This window comes from Acipenser ruthenus, chromosome 6, assembly GCF_902713425.1.
Source record: "Acipenser ruthenus chromosome 6, fAciRut3.2 maternal haplotype, whole genome shotgun sequence".
NCBI classification, from domain to species: domain Eukaryota; kingdom Metazoa; phylum Chordata; class Actinopteri; order Acipenseriformes; family Acipenseridae; genus Acipenser; species Acipenser ruthenus.
The window spans coordinates 63103591-63127825 of NC_081194.1; the positions used below are offsets into that span (position 1 = coordinate 63103591).

A 24235-nucleotide genomic window follows, 5' to 3' on the forward strand; every position below is an offset into this window, starting at 1 on the left:
GTACAAAGTCACATGACAGTACGACTGTATAGTTTTATGTCTTAGATTGGCTATCCAGTGTCAGTTATTCTGGGGCTGTGAAGGTATTGCAAAATGATGCGGCAGGGACAGGGCTGTGCACGAAGCAGATGCTAGGTATGGTTTGACTGTGGCGCTAAATCTGTAGATTGCACTGTCTATGAATCCGGGACAGATTCCGTCCCAAAGTCATTTAGCCCGGGACCGGGAATTGATCTTTAGGGACAGTGGTCACCCTAGCTGGCCCTGTATGAGGTAGCCTGCAGCAGCACCAAATTGACGCAAACAAACTTACGAACGCATCCGTGGGCCCCTGTGTCTTCTGGTTTCCATTCCAACTGAACTCAACTTCAACTCACGATCTCAGCTGGAATGGAAACCAAAACCTGGTGCGGTCGTAAGTTTGTTTGCGGGTACACGGGGTGTCCAACACGAATATACTTTACTAGTGAAATGTGTAATTAAGTGTCCTGCTTGCTAAAGGTAAGTCTACCACCTTATTTATCAATATCATTAAAATGATATTATAATATTAATATTATTAACATCTTTGCCACTTTCCGTGATCGCGTTTCGTTTTATTTTTAAATATATATTTGAATTTACGTAACACAGGCTACGTTAAATGTTAAAAGTAACGTTTCATATTTGTTTATTACAAACAATACAGTCCACCAAATAAATGCTCCTTGTTCTCGCACTCGTGCTTTCTAGATGAAAAATATAAAAATATAATTAGCGTTTTGTAAACTTTCCTGCATATTATCAGTAGATCATCTATTTAAGTTGTATGTTGGTTTTAATATTGCTTATTGTTCCTGTTGTACTGTGACTAATACGTGAATGTCATATGACAATAACACATTGTCATCTAAAATGAACAATCATGAAGACTGTGTTTTGAATGCAGTGTGCGAGCTAGCCCAGTGGTAGCAGTTTTTTTAATCACCGGTATTTATTATGCAAAAACAAGTCCCGTCTAGAAATGATTCATAATAAAACAAGACGTTAGTCCTCGAAACGTAGTAAACAGGAACGACGTCAGTATCTCTTAGCCAATCAGAGTACCTACCAAAATTCCAGACAAAGCCTGAAAGTTTCAATGAAACCTCACTGACTGTCTAGCGGAAGCTACGTAGAGAGTAGAGTGTGTAGGAAGCTAGACTAATTTTCCTCTTGGAGAACAAAGGCAGTACTCTGTTGATAGGTGAGGTTGGAATGGTATGTTTTGGGGATGTTGACCAGACTTTTCACATACGTGTTTGAAGGTAGTGTACAGGTAGTGCTGGCTAGTGTTCCCAATAGAGCTTTTGCGGTTAGTTTCGGTTTCAGAAAATACTGAAGAAAATAACATCCTGGTAGTACTTTTGTTGCTGAGTCAGTGCACAGTGCTGCTGCAGGCAGGGTCATTGCTGACAGTTTTAGGGTCTAAAATAAGATAATTTATTTAACTACATATTTGAATTCAACTCTTGTCGGTCGGTAGTATTTATTTTGGAAAATGTTTATTATTTAGTATAATCCGAATTATTTTTAACACTCTGTTCCTTACCCCGAGTTGGATAATCTGCATACCGGTACGTAGCTACATCACAGGGGAACTAGTAGCACGTTCCATTGGACCAGATCGTTTACGGTTTATACATCAAAACTTGTAATTTAAAATGAAAGCAGGTGTGTACTTCTGGGCACCACATCAATATTAATATAGGCGAAAGGGAATTGAACCCCCACTTCCTCTACGGGGACATCACAACAAGCTGTATTATTAATGATTTGTAATTGGAGATATTATATATATATATATATATATATATATATATATATATATATATATATATATGCATGCATGCTGTATATTCAGATTTATAGATTAAATTCTAGTATTATGTTGTAGTAGGATAAGAGAAAACTTCCCCACAATTACAAAATAGGTTTAGTGTGTTATTGTATTCAAGTCTCCTAGTATAACGCAAAATGTGTAACAATTTACAGCACTACATTAAACTGATGTAGATACTGCAAGTAGATACATTGTCCATTCATAAAGTAAACTGATATTTAACAAGTAGCATAAACATTATGCAAGTGCATCAGCTGCATATCTGCTGAAAGCATTACTACAATAGTCCACACAACATTCCCTCAGATACATAAACTACAGCTTTGATAATCCATAAAATGTTAATCTTCAATTAAAAAGTAAAATAATTTAAATAATAATTATTACATTTATTAAAAATTATTTCAAAAATCAGATTTTGGGTATACAGTTCTAAAAACTCAGAATCTCGAAGAATGCAACAATCCAGTTGTGTTTAGAAATTTTATCTTCAGTAAAGTGGTGGTGCTGAGAGAATACATATTCCTGCAACTTGTTTGCAACCTTCTTAAACTACCAAGTCCATGATCATTTTTCTCATTAAATTCAGTAAACAAGTGCATTCAAAATAAACAAGAATCTGACTAATTCAAAATGCAGATTTTTCACAAATAGCTGTACAAATCAAATGTAAAACCAGATTCAATAAATTATATATATATATATATATATATATATATATATATATATATATATATATATATATATATATATATATATATATATAATTATACATACCTTTATACAAAAACCACTGTTACTCTGTAATGTTGTGTGTCACACTGTTCTGAGATGTGTAGACAAGACCTCTGATTTGTACTGTACTTTTAAGACAGGGTTGTACTGTAATTCTTTTTATGCTTTGCGATTGGGGATTTTGTACCAGTTTTACAGTAATAACTGGTGCCAATTACCAGTACTTGTGATAATAGTGTGTTCACTCTTAAGAATAATGTACTCTCTGTTCAAGGATTGCTGCAACCAAATGTTTTATCTCCAATTGTAAACCACAATGTATCCTAACCCACTTTTAAGCTATATATATACCTAGCAGTCTTTAAATCTAAATGAATAGCTGCATTTTTGGGGTTAGTATTACTGTTGGATTGGACTTTGCATCCAAATGTATTTTTGGTATGTTGTGTCAAATTTCCCGCCTCCTGCAGCGGCACTGCACTACATGCACACCTGACTGCATTGTTTGAGAAGCATTGCAACACACAGAGCTCCATTTTCACGGCCTTACTGTTGCAAGGCTGTTGACGTTAATGTTAGCGAGTGGTGGTGTCATTCTTATTACCAATGCCAAGTTGTGTGGGTGGGCTTTTCCCAAGTGTTTTTTTTTTTCTTTGGTTTGAATGATTTTGTGGCTTCAAATGTTGTGTTTTTTTTTTTTTTTTTTTTTGTCTGTATATATCTTTACGCATGTAGCACAGAGACACACACAAGATGAATACTGCCACGCAGAATGCCACAGGAAGCTCTTCCAGTGGCACACCCGGGACTTCATCTGCATCTCGTAGATGGCAGGAAGGCCCCACACGAAAGAGAAAGCAGAGATTTTCAGATGCAGATTTGGACCACCTTTTGGAAGAAGTTGAAAAAAATCGAACAACACTTTTTGGTACTCCAGAGACTCCCACCAATCCCCTTGAGAGCAGCCGGACCTGGGCCAAAATTGCTCGGAACATCAGTGCTGTTGGCAAGGTCCCCAGAGATGGCACCAGCTGCAGGAAGCGGTGGAATGATGCCAGAAGGCAGGTTAAGAAGAGGATGGCAGACCTCACAAGGGCCACTTGGCGCACCGTGGACACCCTGACACCGTGGGAGATGAAGGTCGCCAGCCTCATTCCCACAGAGGAAGTAGAAGGCCTTGGTGTTCTTGAAGCAGGCTTCCAAACCCCAGAGTCATCAGAGGATGGTAAGCACATTGCAAGATGAGTCAGCAGAGGATGGTATGCAGACTTCCATAGTGTTTTTAAGTCGCAAATGCGTACCGTCAGTAAATTGAACAGAAAACCTTTTTTCATATAGGCAGCGAGGTGCTCACATTTGCAAGGTCAAGCATATTATCTGGCTGTGACCCACACCTGCCTAACCTCCCGATTTTCTATTGAGTCTCATGGTCTCTGGGATTTGTCAACGATCTCCAGGTAACTGACCATAAGTAAATACCAGTCTCCATATTTCACTTAAGGCCGGAGGGTTCCAATTCACTAAAAAGTCCATCCCTGCTAGCGCTGTCATTGGCTGCTTCAAGGTTTTATAAAGAAATATAATAATAATTGAGATTGTTAGGTGGAATTACTCCAGTTCATAACATCAATCATTTTCTTTTAACCCTAGAACCGCCATGCGGGTCAGTTTGACCCTTTTTGCATTTAAAATGTTAATTACTCTTCCGTTGTAAATTGTGTATGTGTGTGTCCGTTTTTTTGACTTTTCCTAAATTTATTAATTAAATATCCTGACGGTGTTTGATAGCCAGAATCGCAAAAATGATAAAGTTATAAACAGTTCTACCTAGAACCGCCATGTGGGTCAATGTGACCCATGCATTACAATACATGTCTTTTTTTAATATAATGTAAGATATTCTATTTTTTTTGTAAATGCAGCAAACAAGACACGCCTCCTCCTCCTAGCACATGCGTTTTTTTTTTATTTCAAGCCTTTCTTTGTTTGTAGACTGACTTACGAGACAGAGATTGCTATGATTGTGGATTTGTCAAGATGCCAACTCAGTGAAAGCCTAGTTGCTTATTTTTCAATGTACCTGGGAGACGATATTCCTTTGTTTTGTTCCACAAATGCAACTGGGAAGATATCAGAAGGAAATATTTAATCTTGAAAGTAGTCATTTTGATTGGAATACGGCAAGCTGCAGTCAAATGCATGCAGCAGACTGAAATGACAGGTAGGATAACAACTTATGTGCCTAATATGAAATGTATGTTATATATTCTTTTTTTATATTACTTTTAGAAAAAAAAAGCATTTTGGTTTTACAGGTTTGTATGTGCCAGTTTACATGTGTTTACACAATAGTGTTCAGTGGAACTGTGTCTGTGTTTACAACACAGCTCCTGGATGCAGGCACAGTCAGCTGGCAGACGCATACGCTTCTCCATAGAGTACAATACAGCCGTCATACCGGAAGTAGTGTTATAGTTTCTTTTTATGTAGTATTAGAAACAATGATTTCGGTTTTATAGTTTTGTGTGTACATATGCCCATTTACACCTGTACACGTGTATATGTACATACCTGTTTCTTTTGAAATGTATATTTTATTATATTTCTTCACTGTTTGTAGCCGTGCTGTATATGCGCTCATCTAAAAAATAAAGCCTTTTATGTTTAATTTTCCATTTAAATACGGTGTTTCTGCAATGCAAATGTTAGATATGATGTTCATGAGTAAAACTTTTCAGTTGTATCCGATAGTATGTCTTTCATTTTCATAATGAAGCAGTTTAAAAATGTATGGGTCAAAGTGACCCATGTGGCGGTTCTAGGTAGTTCGAAAATATGGCAGTTCTAGTGTTAATGGACACTTGAAACCAGGGGCGCCTAACTTTGTTTAATAGTAGTGGGGCAAAGGTAAAGAAAAACTGCTGAGCGAGGTGTCTTTTTTTGTTTGCTTAGAAGCCCTGGTAAACCTCATTTTTACTATTCAGTCTTTTTGAAGTTACTGTTTTTGTAAAAGTAAACCCACAAAATTGTACGGGTGTTTCAGCATAAAATATAGAATATTTACTAACTGAGCATTTATTAAGTACAAACACAAGTAGCACCAAATGGCAGAACCAGTTCCAGTGGCATATCTGCTGTACAATGCCTATAATTCCAGCATGCAGCTTATCAAAGGGAAGTGCTAAACAAACATGAACAATAACATGTATAAAATGGCTATTTTATTGATAGATATAGTTACATACATATGTTAACAATTATAAATATTCCTTGCTCAGCTTTGTTTTAAATGTAGTGCTGGATGCTAGAGAACGTTTTTTCACATTTTGTCATCAGACTGCTGAGCGAAACCATCTGCTACGAGACTTCCGGAAAGTAAACGTTCGCTGTAACAGGGCAATGCTTGGTGCTGATAGGTTGAAACAATAAGCACCCGCCCTCACACAGCAATGCTAATTGGTTGAAACAGCTGATTCACAACAATATTACAGGCAGTGCAGCGTAACCATACACTGCTCATACGTTAAACAAGAACAGTTGTGAGTACGGCCACACCGCCTGCACTCCCACTTCTCGCATCCTTAGGCACCAAAATACAGCAAATAAATAAGTAAAAATTGTTGCGCCAAGTATGTGAAATTTACCTGCCCTAGACCAATGATGTGCTGAAATCTATTAAAAGATTTCATTATATCATCATTTATTTTTTTTTATTATTAATTTCTTAGCAGACACCCTTATCCAGGGTGACTTACAATTGTTACAAGATATCACATTATTTTTACATACAATTACATTATTTTTTACACATTATTTTTACATACAATTACCCATTTATACAGTTGGGTTTTTACTGGAGCAATCCAGGTAAAGTACCTTGCTCAAGGGTACAACAGCAGTGTCCCCCACCTGGGATTGAACCCACGACCCTCCGGTCAAGAGTCCAGAGCCCTAACCACTACTCCACACTGCTGCCCTAGCTACATTGGTAAATATTGAGTCGCCCACTTTATCAATCAGCATTTATTTCTACATTTGTTATAGTCATTCGGGGACATAATATACCTAAATGTTTATTATTAAATGAATGTGAGTTTAAATTATTAGTAAGTACACACATTTCCATATGAAAGATGAACATTAATATCAGCAAAGAGCAACTAAATTACAGGTTTGTAATGAAAAAACAATTGTAGACAACTTTTTCACTAAAGTAAAATTAGGCTTGTGTGATGTTGAAATGCCACTTTTTGATGGGAATTAAAGATTTTGGTTGGAATTGAACTTAAACTTGAACTTGTTCATAGCCCCACGGCAACATACTGGCACAAAATTATTAAATACCGCCCTAATCAAGCCCCCCTTACAATGACACAAACCACCTCTCCTGTGTATGTGGATAAGTGTGGGTGGGTCATTCAAGTAGTCCAAACCCAATGAGAAACTCATCATCTATGGTTGCTAATGAATAATAATAATAATAAAAAAAAAATATATATACAGTGTGTGTGTATATATATATATATATATATATATATATATATATATATATATATATATATATATATATATATATATATACTATCAATAACAACAAATGAAACCTATCTAGTGGAGCCAGACTTTAATGTCACTCGTGCTATATGAGGTACCCTGGCCTTAGAATCTAGCTCCAAATTTGCATCCCTGGTCCTTGACATCCCAATTGACATCCCAATTGTTTGAACTGTGGGAGGAGGAGGTAGAGATAGACAGTGACTTGGCTGATGACCCCTAATTTTACCAAACCATTTCTGCTGGTACTCGCGTGAGAACCTAATGATAAGTTATGTGAACATATACAGTGCCTTGCAAAAGTATTCAGACCCCTGACCAATTCTCTCATATTACTGAATTACAAATGGTACATTGAAATTTCGTTCTGTTTGATATTTTATTTTAAAACACTGAAACTCAGAATCAATTATTGTAAGGTGACATTGGTTTTATGTTGGGAAATATTTTTAAGAAAAATAAAAAACTGAAATATCTTGCTTGCATAAGTATTCATCCCCTGTGCTGTGGAAGCTCCCTGTTTACACTGATGAAAGAAATTGCCCTAAGGAGGACACAATTACCTTACCATTGGCCTCCACCTGTGAACCATTAAAGTTGCTGTCACATTTTCTGGATAAAAACCCCACTGTTGAAGGATCATTGGTCAGGCTGTGAATCTGAAGGAAAATGAAGACCAAAGAGCATTCTACAGAAGTTAGAGATAAAGTAATACAAATGCATAGATTAGGGAAAGGGTACAAAATAATATCCAAGTGTTTGGATATCCCAGTGAGCACAGTTGGATCAATAATCAGGAAGTGGAAGCTGCATCACACCACCCAGGCACTGCCAAGAAAAGGCCGTCCCTCAAAACTCAGCGCTCAAACAAGAAGGAGACTTGTGAGAGAAGCCACAGAGAGGCCAACAATCACTTTGAAGGAGCTACAGAGTTCAGTGGCTGGGAGTGGAGTAATGGTGCACCAGTCGACCATATCATGAGCTCTGCATAACACTGGCCTGTATGGGAGGGTGGCAAGAAAAAAGCCGTTACTCAAAAAGTACTATCTGAAAGCACGTCTGGAGTTTGCCAGAAAGCATGAGAGTGACCCAGCTGCGATGTGGGAAAAGGTTTTGTGGTCAGATGAGACCAAGATAGAGCTTTTTGACCAAAACTCAAAGCGCTATGTGTGGCGCAAACCTAACACTGCCCATGCCTCAAGACACACCATCCCTACAGTGAAGTATGGTGGTGGCAGCATCATGCTGTGGGGATGCTTCTCATCAGCAGGGACTGGGCATCTTGTTAAAACTGAAGGAAGAATGGATGGAGCAAAATACAGGGAAATACTGCAAGAGAACCTGCTTCAGTCCGCTAAAAAACTGAAGCTTGGGAGGAAATCCACCTTTCAGCAGGACAATGATCCCAAGCACAAGGCCAAAGCAACATTGGAGTGGCTCAAGAACAAAAAGGTGAATGTCCTACAGTGGCCCAGTCAAAGTCCTGATCTCAATCCCATTGAGAATCTGTGGCACTATTTGAAAATTGCGGTCCACAAGCGTCGTCCAACCAACCTGAACAACCTGGAGCAAATCTGCCAAGAAGAATGGGCCAAAATCACTCCAACACTATGTGCAAAGCTGGTACATACTTATCCCAAAAGACTTAAAGCTGTTACTGCAGCGAAAGGTGGCTCTACCAAATATTAATGTGTGGGGGTTGAATACTTATGCAAGCAAGATATTTCAGTTTTTTATTTTTCTTAAAACTATTTCCCAACATAAAACCAATGTCACCTTACAATAATTGATTTTGAGTCTCAGTGTTTTAAAATAAAATATCAAACAGAACAAAATTTCAATGTACCATTTGTAATATGAGAGAATTGGTCAGGGGTCTGAATACTTTTGCAAGGCACTGTGTGTGTGTATATATATATATATATATATATATATATATATACACACACACACACACACACACACACTAGTAGTGGCTTGGAAAAATAACAACCTGTGATTGGTTAAACAGCATCACATGACCATGTGTATATATAGTGTATATGCATGTCTCGCATACGAATGAGCCGCTTCACACTGTATAATTCAATACGCACGACATTATAATAATTCCATGACAAACTGCCATTTTATTTATTAGCTATAAAACCACTGCCACAAAATTAGACATTCCACCCATTTTCTTTTTCTTTTTTTCTTTTAGAAATATTAGTAGTCGCCGGGGCACCCGAGTGGCGCATCCAGTAAAAGCACTTGCGTAGAGTGCAGGATGCGTCCTATAGTCTGGACGTCGCGAGTTTGAGTCCAGGCTATTCCTTTGCCGACCGAGGACGGGAGCTCCCAGGGGGCGGCGCTCAATTGGTCTCCCGAGTTAGTGCAGGGGTGGTAGCGGTGAGCTGAGCATAATAAAATAATTGGCCTTTCCAAATTGGGAGAAAATAATAAAAAAAATTATTGGCAACAACTAAATTTATTAAAAAAAAATATATATATATATATATATATATATATATATATATAAAATTATTATTATTATTATTATTATTATTATTATTATTATTATTATTATTATTATTTTTTTTTAACTAAAAATGTTTTTAGTGAAAGGTTGGGCTCAGGAGACACAAGTGCTTCCTTCAGACGAGGAAGAGGCCAACACTTCTCATCGCAAAGGCTCGGCTTCCTACATGACTGTCTGTGAGGATGGTCACACAGCGCACCAAGGTAAATTTTAAAAATGAGGGGTTCTGTATAAGGGCTTGAGTCATCTTAACAAGACTGATCTACTCTAAGGAAAGTAAGTATCTGAATCCAGGTGTAAACGATAGCCTAGGTTAAAACAAACACAAACAAACAAACAAACAAAAAATAACGTTCATAGTCTTGTGGTTATTTCACTCATGACGATGGACTTATATAACCTACTCAGACTCTTCGGGATAGTGTCGGTTATTTGGCTATTCATTCTCATTCATGGAATTACTACAGTACGCAATGAAAGTCCATGTGTATCCTCTATATATGATATGACAAACTACAGTATCTATGCCAGGTTACAGAAAATTGTGTAGCTTTAATGCGAGAGGGGGAATTGAGTTTTACAAGTATTGACTGGTGTTGAGGTATAATATAAAAAAACAAACATAACATGATTGACCTAACATTTGTAGTTTTAGAAGAAATGCAATTATACAATTTATAATGTAGAAGAATAAAGGAAAATACATGGATAAATGCCCAAAGGTTTAAATAGAGGTTAAGATTTGTTATATTATAGTATTAAACAAGATTAGGTACTGTGCTAAAACCTTTTATTATTATTATTATTATTATTATTTTTTTTACTATTGGTTATGGTTTTAATACAAACATTTTTGGTTGTGTAATTCTGTATAAGCCTATTGGGATGCAAGTTGCAATGTAACAATTTCATATAACATAGGGCTTCTGTTTTTTGGTTTTTTATTAATTTCATTTTTCAGTGCTTATTTTTTAGCTATTTTCGAGTTATACAATACTGTGCAAAAGTTTTAGGCAGGTGTGAAAAAATGCTGTAAAGTAAGAATGCTTTCAAAAATAGACATGTTAATAGTTTATATTTATCAATTAACAAAATGCAAAGTGAGTGAACAGAAGAAAAATCTAAATCAAATCCATATTTGGTGTGACCACCCTTTGCCTTCAAAACAGCATCAATTCTTCTAGGTACACTTGCACACAGTTTTTGAAGGAACTCGGCAGGTAGGTTGGCCCAAACATCTTGGAGAACTAACCACAGTTCTTCTGTGGATTTAGGCAGCCTCAGTTGCTTCTCTCTCTTCATGTAATCCCAGACAGACTCGATGATGTTGAGATTAGGGCTCTGTGGGGGCCATACCATCACTTCCAGGACTCCTTGTTCTTCTTTACGCTGAAGATAGTTCTTAATGACTTTCGCTGTATGTTTGGGGTCGTTGTCATGCTGCAGAATAAATTTGGGGCCAATCAGATGCCTCCCTGATGGTATTGCATGATGGATAAGTATCTGCCTGTACTTCTCAGCATTGAGGAGACCATTAATTCTGACCAAAACCCCAACTCCATTTGCAGAAATGCAGCCCCAAACTTGCAAGGAACCTCCACCATGCTTCACTGTTGCCTGCAGACACTCATTCGTGTACCGCTCTCCAGCCCTTCGGCGAACAAACTGCCTTCTGCTACAGCCAAATATTTCAAATTTTGACTCATCAGTCCAGAGCACCTGCTGCCATTTTTCTGCACCCCAGTTCCTGTGTTTTCGTGCATAGTTGAGTCGCTTGGCCTTGTTTCCACATCGGAGGTATGGCTTTTTGGCCGCAAGTCTTCCATGAAGGCCACTTCTGACCAGACTTCTCCGGACAGTAGATGGGTGTACCAGGGTCCCACTGTTTTCTGCCAATTCTGAGCTGATGGCACTGCTGGACATCTTCCAATTGCGAAGGGAAGTAAGCATGATGTGTTTTTCATCTGCTGCAGTAAGTTTCCTTGGCTGACCACTGCGTCTACGGTTCTCAACGTTGCCCGTTTCTTTGTGCTTCTTCAAAAGAGCTTGGACAGCACATCTGGAAACCCCTGTCTGCCTTGACATTTCTGCCTGGGAGAGACCTTGCTGATGCAGTATAACTACCTTGTGTCTTGTTGCTGTGCTCAGTCTTGCCATGGTGTATGACTTTTGACAGTAAACTGTCTTCAGCAACCTCACCTTGTTAGCTGAGTTTGGCTGTTCATCACCCAGTTTTATTCCTCCTACACAGCTGTTTCTGTTTCAGTTAATGATTGTGTTTCAACCTACATATTGAATTGATGATCATTAGCACCTGTTTGGTATAATTGTTTAATCATACACCTGACTTTATGCCTACAAAATCCCTGACTTTGTGCAAGTGTACCTAGAAGAATTGATGCTGTTTTGAAGGCAAAGGGTGGTCACACCAAATATTGATTTGATTTAGATTTTTCTTCTGTTCACTCACTTTGCATTTAGTTAATTGATAAATATAATCTATTAACATGTCTATTTTTGAAAGCATTCTTACTTTACAGCATTTTTTCACACCTGCCTAAAACTTTTGCACAGTATTGTATAACTCGAAAATAGCTAAAAAATAAGCACCGAAAAATGAAATTAATAAATCTTTTTTTTGGGGTGGGGCTTTCGCTTTTTATAAACTGTATGAAATGATTGTTTTCGGTTACTTTGTTTTTTTTCTATCACAATATGTATAGTAACACGACAGTACTTGCATACTTCTGTTGTACCTTCTTTCCTTTGCTGTCTTCCACAACAAAATCCTTATGATTCATGGACATATTCTGCTGGGGTTTTGTGTGTTTAGGCATTTTTTTAACATTTTGCCACAATTTGCAATTCTGTTCTAAATTCCACGAGCATGTAAATACGTTGTACTGTTATATAGCTTAAAGTCTTGCAAGCAAGAACATCTCATTTTAAATCTTGCAAGCGTGTTACAATCCTCCAATAGAAATGTAGGATGGGTTTAAAGCATTCAGAACGAATCAATGTGAGATACAGTCAGAAAGGAGGGACATTGCACAACTGCACTGGTAAAAGTTAGTTTTTTTGGTAGGTATTTTATTTAGTTTTTTCACAGGGAAAGGGGTGAAGTCAACATGAATTGAGTAACCATTTCCAGTCTTTATTGGATATAAACTGATTTGACTTTTTTTGTATCAAGGGTGTTTTATCGTTTTTTTTATTGGTTAAAGCTGAAAATCAGAAACCCTAATCATATATCATAATATATAAAAACTCAGTCAATCCGATTGAGGTTTATGTGCCTCATGCCACCACACACTTTCACGAACTATTAAATAAACAACCAATTTGGTATTCGAGAGAGCCTATGGGAGGAGGCACGGTGATCCGTCTCTCTGTCAGTGCAGAACTGTCCAAACGATACACAAACCAGTCAATAAGGAGCACTGCTGTCCACTTACTGTCTGACTGCGGTCTTCAATCCCTTGCTTGTGTTGCTATTCCCTCATACCAATTAGTTTACCATCCTATAACCCTATCTACATTATTAATCCGAAATCAGCTTTATTTCATAATTCTTTTTCTTCCCAGAAAAAATAATGTCTGCAGGCAGGGAGCAGGGGGATGAGCCCGAGGCAGCCTCCTTGTGGGATGAGAATAGTGCCCGGAGAGACTCCTCACCAGAAGACACACCATCCATTCGGCGTCACCGCATCACACCTGCCTGGCGACAGGCGGGCGTCAGCATAGGCTCTTTAGAAGCAAGGGGCTCCTCTTTTAGAAGGAGGTCCACCGATGAACAGCTCATACGGATGGAGGAGAGGATACTGGCATCTCAATGGCAGGCCAATACAGAGATGAGGGGCGTGATGGAGCTGATCCTGCTGGAGTTTCGAGAGCTGAATTCGATACTGCGGCAAAGACTACCTCCAGCACCGTCTCCCTCTGGGGAGAGCTCCACTGTTGTAGATTCTAGCAGCCAAACGGAATAAAGACCCTCAGCATCCTGTTCTGTAAAGACTGAGCCTCGAGAATGCACCGCCAGGTCTACAAGGTGGTGTGGCAGGTCCACCATGGAGAGAATGTGCCCTGTAGAAACAAGGAGAAAAAAGAAAATATTGGTTGGGAAGGACTTTTTACATAAAAACTTAAAGGGTTGTTTGAATAAAATATAATTCTTATTCCAAAAATGTTGTTTGTTGTATATTATCCAGTAATTTTAACTTTAAGTATTTCTTTTTTCACATTAATATAATACTGGAAATAGTAAAAAGTAGTAATGAGCAGTAATAATGAGGTTTAGTTGTTGTTGTAGGGATCATAACAAATCCACTGTCAAATGTATTTTTACATTTTGGTGTTTGTCCTGCATATTCACCTTTTCATTATACTACATTTAGTATGTATAAATTAGTTATGTTCATAACATGTATTGTATGTCACACTAATGCAGTTTTTTTTGTTACTTTTTGAGTGGATACCACAATGTCAAGAATTTGCATATTGTGTTTTTTTTGGGTTTTTTTGCCCTTTATTTATCAATGATGTAAAAACATCCCTGACTCTGACAACTGATATCGGATGCCTCAAGCTCAGACTGGATGATTGTCAGTACAGGGACACGTCTTGTTCCATGTCAATGCCATGACTTGATTTTCTGCAACACGCTTTGACTGCTCAAGTGGAAATGTCAATTCCAGGGTTTGCATTGCAACTCATGTACGCTTATTAAGGAACCTGAAAACGGTCAAACCTAAATCACAAACCTTGTGGCAAAGGGAAGCATGGTACTTGCTCTTTTATTGACTTTAGCATCGCAACAGGAATGGAGAAAAACACTAAAATAAACTTGTAAAGTTCTGTAACAAACGTTTCAACTAAAAGTCTTTATCAATGTCTTCAGTGGTGTGAGTTTTGTGAGTTCTTAGGGGTGTGTTGGCGCCACAAAAAAAAATGTAATGGTCTTATCATAAGGAATCTGCTGATGTACCATTCATCCTCGGGTGTGAACAGATGAACTATCGCTAAACGCTCTCGAGACACATGTTAGCAGAGGGGAAAAGAAAGAATTGAGTACGTTGGACTGCAAGTCAAAGGTTAAGATAAAAGATCAAATAAAATAAAAGGTAAAATATATGACCTGCATGGTGAAAGTGGGGTTATGTTGTTTATCTAGTGTCACTGAATGGGCTATGAGCTGCTTGTTTTGTCCTTCCTTGCAACTTTCAGATTGGGTATACAACCAAGACAACTGCCTGATGTTAAAATGATGATGAATACAGTAATGTCAGGAGTTGTTTATTAAAATTATTATTTTAAAGTTAATTAGACCTCAATTGTGACATTAGTAACTTTTATTTGGATATGTCTTCTTTCATTGAATTCTGATTTTATTTTTTATATCCTATTAATTTTTTATATTTTATATTGAACATTTTTACATCTGGACTTAATGAATGACACACTTATTATTATTCACATAAAATGTATATTTCTAGCTTTATTTTGTTTAATGGTGGTATTATTCAATAGCATTCCATGTGATTATTTTTGCAAGCCTATCCTGTAAATTATGTTGAGAAATACAGTATATATACAGAAAATAAGTTTGCTTCTCAACAAAAAGTTCAATCTTGGGTTATATTTCCTCATTCTTTAATGTATTTTTTGAAAAGCACTACAATAGCAGTAAACCTGACTGTACAAAACTCGAAATAAAAAACATTACTAAACAAAACTGATCTTGAACTATTTATGATGTGAGTTAAAAACTAAACAAGGCACTTCTTTGTAGTCTTATACAAACTTTTTTTGCACACCTTTCTTTCAGTTCATGTTTTTATTCCTGAAATGTTTTGCATTAGGGCAAGCAGGCATGGCAATGTATTTTTGTTGCAGGGGTTGGCTGAAGGAAATTCATTAACATTTCAAATGAAACCAAGCAGTATTGTAGAACATCATAAGAAAGGTCTGTGGTACCTGTTACTAAACGGTAGGTTGGCTGTTGTATTTATTTTATGAGAAGAAAATGCTGACTAGCAGTAAATAGATGAGACATCTTGTGTCAACCGCTAAACTCTCATGTTTTTGAGAGCAATGTGATTCATCTCGATTAATAAGGACTCTCGATGTATCTTTCACACAAGGTGATTGCCCTTGGCAGTAATATTTACTTTGATTAAAATGCTATTGCTACTGTCCAGTTAGATTTGAACTGAAAAAAGGAAGAGAAACCTCAGGCTCCTAGCATTGGGTTTTAAATTAGCAATGACTTTTCACGGTATAGCATGACCGTGTTGGTTTCTTCTTATTTTAATTGTTAGGAGGATGATTGTTCAAGGCAGATAGACAGTATTAGTCCATGAGCTAGACCCCCAAAACCATTCGGATGGACAAATTGCACCATACATTTTCTGAAAGCTCAGAACCTGTACTTTACGGAAATGTCTGGTGCACTTGTCAAAAGTGTAGCTTAGTGGCTGAAATTGAGTTGCCATGGCAACCGACTCCAACAACTTTGACACCAAAGAAACAAAACAGAATATATCAGGAACTGTAAAGGTTATGGATGTGATTAAACTATGCATTTATATGTATTATGGTACTGGCTATTCATGACATGACATTGGCTACAACCAAGGTCAAAGTGAAAAATATTAATTTCAGGTAAAATACAATATATATTTTCCAACACAGTTTACAAGTATTGGCAAAAAGGCTACAAATGGTAATGTAAAAGCTTGAAGTGTTTATTTTTCACAAATTAAGATTAGAACTGTCACAGATTAATAGTATATTGACACAAGCTGGTATCGAAACCGTGTTCGTGGCATAGTAACGAGGGCTTTAGTAGCAAGTGATTTTCAAACAAAATGTGTTAATTAAATCAATCTGTTAATGCTTTGAAATTGAGTCGATGAGGCTGTTAATTAATGCATTTCTTGTTAAAAAGCTTAATTGTCGCAGGTCACGTACATCACTGCCTGTCTCAATGACTAAATAATGGGAACAAATTAATCAAAATGCATGTTAACGAGATCAAGAAAAATGAAAGTGAAGCATAATTCTCTATTACGGAAACTAGCGTACAGGCAGACAGCTCCCACAAAGCGAGCCATTTAGTCACACCAGACTGTACATTTACGTAGATAACGTCACATATAAAATGCTGATTTATGATTATCTGGCATGTGGGTAAAAATTGGACGACACAGATTAAACCCCACTAGTCATTTACTCTCATTCGGGGGGATATTTTACCACCACTTACTATATACAACTCTTAATGTGCATTTTGCAATCTTTTTTTGGTTAAAAAGAAAAAAAAATACTGTAAGCCAATCTATGTATATTGGTTGGAATTTTTTTAGTATGTACGATTGTAGGCTATAAATAAATACATTTGAAGTGCCATTTGTGTTTGTAGTTGTTAGTTATATTATACATGTATACCATGTATGTAACACTTAATTATATATTTCTTAAGCTTTTAAAATGACGATAGAACTCCCTAACCCAATACACAATTTGTTTATAATTAATTGTTCAGTGAATTCCTCAAATCATGCATTTTCTCTGGTTCTCGTTGCTCACTTCTGCGATAAATAAACTCAACATGATTAGAAGTAGCCACCGAACACTTTATTTATTTATTTATTTATTTCTTAGCAGACGCCCTTATCCAGGGCGACTTACAATTGTTACAACATATCACATTATTTCACATTTTACAGATATCACATTATTTTTACATACAATTACCCATTTATACAGTTGGGTTATTACTGGAGCAATCTAGGTAAAGTACCTTGCTCAAGGGTACAACAGCAGTGTCCCCCACTGGGGATTGAACCCACAACCCTCCGGTCAAGAGTCCAGAGCCCTAACCACTACTCCACACTGCTGCCAGTATTATAAGAATTCCAGTATTATAAGAACATTGTATATGCTTTAAACGTGTGAAGGTGAAAGTGTACATTGTACATAAAGTGTGGGGGAAGTATGACAAAATTATAAACACGTTTATGCAAAATCCATGTCAATAATCTCGATCACATTCCTAGTGGATCTGTGTGTCCTATGCCTGTTCTTGGTTCTTGTGTGGATTAGACACAGATGTTAAAAGCCAAGGACACACTGCAAATCCGCAATCACCTAAGGAAACTTTATTGTAATATTTAATATGCCGTTTTCTATACCAAGATTTCAGTTATATAATTAAAATAAAATCTACAGTATTGGTCCTGTACAAACTCTCTCTCTGTACCGGCGGCGTCACAGACACGGTCTGTTTTAAGGTGAGTTATATACTCTTTTATTAATTAAAACCCTCTAGTGCAAATTAACTCCTGATAAATTATGACAATTAACACAGATTTGCTTTTAAATTCCCACACAAATAAATAGTTGCAAGAAGCACTGCTTGTTAAGATACTAACATTATTTCGTAAATCAACATAATTTCAAAAATCACATTAGGACGATTATTTAATTCAAGCAGTGTGGAGTAGTGGTTAGGGCTCTGGACTCTTGACCGGAGGGTCATGGGTTCAATCCCAGGTGGGGGACACTGCTGCTGTACCCTTGAGCAAGGTACTTTACCTAGATTGCTCCAGTAAAATCCCAACTGTATAAATGGGTAATTGTATGTAAAAATGTGATATCTTGTAACAATTGTAAGTCGTCCTGGATAAGGACGTCTGCCAAGAAATAAATAATAATAAATAAATAATAACGAAATAGGCACAGCGACCGCTTGAAAATGCTAAAATCAATGCTACATACCGATTTCTTGATTAACACTGGAGTTATCATTTACGAACTTTTGAAAATCCTGTCCCATATGCTTTCTACTCAGCACTTACTTTGTGCACAAGAGCCATTCCATCTATGATGCAGACAGAAGGATTAGGGATTTTTTCAGCTGGTGGCGCCCTTTTCTCAACATTTCTTGCTAGGGCTGCCTTGTTTGTCGTCTTCATTGTACCGTCACTGTTGGCAAGGGCCCAGGGCAGAGGCCCTAGTGGATGTTGTAAGACTTCCCTTAAGTCCAGGTTTCTACTTGATGCTATCAAAATCATGTGTCATAAGAGCTTGTGATCTGCCTTTAACATAATCTCCTTGTTTGAGACTTTTGTTTTGCTGAATTTTCCTATGCCACTGAAAGTTTTTAGTTTTTGCTTTGGTAGCCTATCGTGGAATTTCTAAGTGGGCTTCTCTGTTTCTAACCTGTTGTGTCTGAAGGCTTTGTAGGCATCTCCTTTTTTCTTGGCCTGTATCAGATCTTCTCAGGTGCTACAGAACCAGTGGAGAGACAGGTTAGTTTGTTTGGTTGAGCAAAGGGTTTAACCCAGTATTTTTCTAGTGACTGCACATCCTTTTCGTCTTTCCGTATCCTGGATGGTTCAAGATCTGTATGAGACATGATGTCTGACCTTGTACCTTTTGCCTTAGATTCCTAATACTGGAACTTCTGTACAGTTATGTAATACCTACTCACTGCTCCAGCCTTAAGACCCTTAAGACCTTATCCTTTAGTCCCACCTGCTGTCTAGGTGTCCTTATTGGCCATCTCCTCAATTGTCTGATCCACAGGGATTCTTCCAAATGGGTTTGTTGAGAAAATCCTCCATTTTGGAGATGATGATATACGTCATGATGTTTCCAACCTGGTAATTTGTGTGTAGTATACAGGCAGATATCTCACATAGTTCTGTCTATCGTAAGCAAATGTCCAGGGTATCACGGCTCTTATCAGAGCAAGGTGAAGAAGCCAGTGCCCTTCTCTGGATGCTTAAATAAGCCCAACAACTAAACCATATCGATGCAACTCATCCAGAATGCTGACAGATCTCCATTTTCATGCCTCAAGAAGTTCAGGTAGGTGTTGAATAATTGGAAGATCCTCATACAAGATGGATGGCTGAGGAAGTTAATAAGCTGTTCTTGGGTTATGCTGTCGTGCAGCTTCTCTGCCTGGAGCATGGTGTCATTGATCGTAGGCAAATCAGCCGGGTGTCCTTCATCCATTAAAGTATAAAAACGTTTCCAGGCTATTCTCAGCAGGGCTTCATATACTAATTTATGTAATTTAAGTCAGTGAGTGATTTAGGAAATGGGAGGTAATTATTGCTAAGCTTCTCTGACTCTGGAGGCCATGGTTTATTAGTTTTGGATTTCTTCACATCTGTTCTTAAGTCCAAAGCCCATTACATCATAGCATTATTATGATCTTTTGACTTTTGTAATTCCAGTTCAGGTATCAATCTAAGATTTTCCTCGACTAACATACTTCTGGAGAGGTCTGGTATGACAACAAGTTTGCCTTTATCATCTGATATAATCTCAAGGCTGTTACCAAACTATGCCTCCAACTTTCTCTGAATAGATTTCTTTGTATGTGGCTTAATGTCTTCGATGCCTAGACAGTTCATATTGGCCACCAGTCTTTTCTTTTTCTTTTACAGAGTATGTCTCTTCTTTATTATGTTCACAGCCTTTGTGTTTTGCCTGTCTTGTGTACACCCTATAACATGTACTGTGATAATGTGCTTCAGCTGCCACCAAGCCCCTTGACGCCAACATCTTTATATCAGTATTTTCTTGTGCCACTTTCCAAAGAGTGACATCTGACCTTTTGATTTGTTGCTTGATACAGTGGTTCTCTGGAATGGTTCCCTTTTGTGTACTTTGTCTTCTCACAAAATACAGATGTTTTCATACACTCTGGAGGATGATGAGGCCTTCGCTGTATCCCTTGTTGACTGTCATGGATCATAGGGATGGTATTGATGGCAAGAAGGCCCAATGTCTTGACATTCAAGTCGTTTGGTTTGGTGAGTTATGTGGTAGGAGCCTTAGCACCACAAATTATATATGTCTCTGTTCATGGCCACTTTGAGGGAATATCGGATTCACACTCCATCGCTTGATTAGTAAAGCACTTTCAATCACGATCATAACCAGTATTAAATCTTTAGATAGCAGATGGGAGTTTATTTAAGATGTATTTATTTTCACCTGTGGGCCAGTGATGATGTCGGATCTCAGTCAGTACATACCAGGCTTACTTCTCTCTAACTGAATTCACCTCCTGTTTTGTCAATCAAGCTAATTCAATAGAAGGCCCTTGAATAACTTTATACGTACACCTAGACAGACAACAGTGACAGACTACTGTCAAACAGTTTTAATGTTAACAGGAGTTTCTAAGCAGTTAACTTATTTTATCATTTGAACAACAATAACATATTATTTATTGCTATTATTTTATTAATTATAGAACTGATGTTATTTTATTAATTCTGAATATTTTAAATTAATTATTACTTTTGTAAACATAAATGTTAACATAAGTTTGAAATAATTATTTGTACTGAATAACAACAAAAATAATCTTACAACAGGAAACTGGTGAAATTCCTGCAATTATTTTTATTTGTATATATGTTAGTATAATGTTGGAAAACAAATCTCAAGTGAATTGATGTTAACCTGGACATGAAAAATTCTTTAAATCAGCCTTTTTTCACTTGTGAAGGTAAAACATATGATTTTTAGGTCATTTTCCTGGACACACTATGATAAGAGTCTTATCAGAAAGGTCATTTCATAGAAGTATACATATAGGTAAATAACTGCAAAAAAATGTTGGAGTCTAACTTAGTTTTTGCAATATTCCAATGTGAAAATGCACCAAAAACACATTTACAAATTTAGATGATTGACCCCCATGTTTAAATGGTCATTCTGTCTGAAATAATTCGCCTATAGAACTGAAAAACTTCATATAACCTAGTTCTATAGTCCTAAAGCCTAGGACACAAGGAGAAAAACAAATGGAGATGGTGATGCTTATATCGGTGATTTGGCATGGAAATATATGTATTTGACCTTGGCTGTAGCCAGTGACTGTGACCTTGGATCACCAAGGTCATGTGACCAATGAATAATAGCCAGTATCATAAAACATCCGCAGCCTTTACAGTTCCTGATATATTCAATTTTATGTTAATATGGTATATCGCTTAAATGCAGGAGTTGGTTGCCATGGCAACACAATTTTAGCCCCTAAGCTACATTTCTGACAAGTCCACCAGTCATTTCCGTAAAGTACAGGTTAAGAGCTTTCAGAAAATGTACGGGGGAATTTGCCCACCCAAAAGGTACCAACAAGCCCTCCGGCTCATGGACTATATGTTTCCCTTGCTTTTACATTCTTATGAAAGGTAGTTGTACAATTAATACACTATTAAAGGAAGTAAGTGCAAACTGCAGGCACAGAAATTATATTTATGGTGGTCTGATTAATGAAGGACTTTATTTTAAATTAAGGCATCAGGAGTGTGCTGAAGTTTTGCAAAAAGTGGTGCAAATTGAATTTTGATGCAAAGACTGGACCATGGTATCAAACCTGTTTGAGCAGTATTAACAGAACCATAGCTAGCATCTACAGATAAGTATTTTTATTTATCTATGTAAAAAAAAAGTGGTATTCAACACAAACATACTAGTTAAATTGATATGTGTAACTAGTGTGTACTCTTGACTTGGTATTAATTGCAATTGGCTAAAGTTAAAGAGACTAACCCAAAATAGAAAAAACACACACAAACACTGTATGTGTAAGTAAAGACAACTGAATTATTATCCAGTTCTTGACCCTCAGGACATTCAAGATTCAAATTTAGTTTCTGATTCAAATATCTTATTCAGCAGCTAAACACAACTTTAATAAGGTTTTTTTTTTCTCTCCATTTTACACTTTTTCTGAGCCAATGTTTTTTTTGTATTTTTTATATATTTTTATAAAAGGTTAAGAATTCAGCACATAAATGAGATTCTGGTTGGAGAAACACTGATCCAAGTAATTCCTTCCACAGTTGGGCTCCAGTTTTCATTTCATTTGAGGGTAGATGCAATGCTTTTTAAACAACAGGGTAAAGAGTTCAGCTGTCCGGGTCAAATATGAAATGGTAGTAGCTTTTTCTTTTTTTGTTGTTCTTTGTTTTTATTTTTTACACAGCACCGGTTTTAGGTGCTACTGAATCCAGTTGTTTCCCAAGACTTCGGAACATGCTGTATGATAAAGTTTAAAGATCACATATACTGTATCTGTGGTGGGCGCTGTTGCGTAGAAAAATCTCAAAGACACATTTTCTGAGAGGAATAAACAATGGTAAAGGAATTAGAAATAAATATCTTTGATGCAGGAAGGGGGAGTCACTGGAATAAAATAATTCCGTTCTTCTCTCAATATAGCTTTTTATATAGTTTTGCCTTGCACTTGATTCAAAACAGAACCATTTGTGCTGTTACATTATTCCCATGCATAGATTTTATATTCTTAACTTAGCTTCTTAGGGGAGTTACGGTATTGCACCATCACTGGAGGGGGGATGGGGGTTTCTTCCATTATGACAGCTGATGATGTGAGACTACAGATGTGATGAAAATGCTAAATTGAGCCTTCATTTTTTTAAATTAAAATAAAACTTGATGTCTCCTTTCCTCTCACAATTTTAGAGAACTGTTGCATTCAATGTATTGTGTGACAGTTACTCAGGAACTGCACATTTATACCAAGCTAGATGTTAATGCACATCACATAGCATAGTTTGTATTGGACTTAACAGTACAAAAACAAATTCCAATTAGATACTTCGACAGATTTCATCATTTAATTTCCTGCTTAAAAAATACAAAATGTTTCACTATTTGATAAACTAAATTATGTTAAGTAAAAAGTTGTATTCATTTTATGCATGAATGCAACAACAAAAAATAACATATATTCTGAATTGTGAAACATCTGTACTTGTGGCAGAGTCCTGCGTGGGTGTGATTTTTATGACCCGCTTCCTACCCGGACTCGCTACTACAGGATCAGAGCCGAACCCGCAACTCACTGCAACACCGTCTTCTTACCCGTGACCCAACCTGACCCACTTTAATAAGACCTGCAACCCAATCTAAACCCACAAGTGTTTGTCCTTTACCTTCTGCCTGCGTCAACTGACTCTCTCACACTTGCACATTCACACACAGATATATCTACCATTATCCACAGATTGAGTTTATACAATAGGCTATACAGCGTGTACACAAAAACGTTTTACAAGCAACAAATCCAGTCACATGTTCATTATTTTAATTCGCTATGATTCCAAAATAATTCCACACTTCTGATTTACCTCTCAAATTAATATACACTAAATGATATAAACCCTGTGCCATCTTTTGTTTCACCTCATCCACATACATTTTTAATATGACCAAGCAGAGGTGATTAAAGGATCTTGTGACGTATCAAACAAGTGGCAACACTGCTTAGTCAGCTGACTCCTCCCTAATCACTTCCTGCTTTAGTGTAGGAAATACAGTTGTAGTGTTAGAAAGTGGTACTTTGTCAGAAAGTGGTACACATACCCAAATACGACCCATGTAATGTGAGAAAGTGGTACTCTATCAGATTTTGGTACATGTGCAATCAATTGCGATCTGATGGGTGTTTCGCTAATGTGAAAAGGAGGTACATGTTTCACTTTCTAATGAGTGTTTTGCAGCTGTGC

At 37.1% G+C, this 24235-nt stretch overlaps 1 protein-coding gene across 4 annotated transcripts; it reads left to right on the forward strand.

Moving 5' to 3' along the window:
- Window positions 1-387: 387 nt before the first annotated feature.
- On the forward strand, window positions 388-15402 carry LOC117410885 (uncharacterized). Of its 4 annotated transcripts, none has more exons than XM_034017795.3 (4): window positions 388-501; window positions 3332-3821; window positions 9752-9874; window positions 13257-15402. In XM_034017795.3, exons 2-4 carry the CDS (start codon window positions 3350-3352, stop codon window positions 13655-13657), a joined length of 996 nt encoding a protein of 331 aa, XP_033873686.1. In that variant the 5' UTR covers window positions 388-501; window positions 3332-3349; the 3' UTR covers window positions 13658-15402. The 4 variants fall into 4 exon arrangements, with proteins under 4 accessions (XP_033873686.1, XP_033873684.1, XP_033873685.1 ...); XM_034017793.3 differs by lacking the exon at window positions 388-501 and adding an exon at window positions 1108-1225; XM_034017794.3 differs by lacking the exon at window positions 388-501 and adding an exon at window positions 1120-1286.
- Window positions 15403-24235: the final 8833 nt, after the last annotated feature.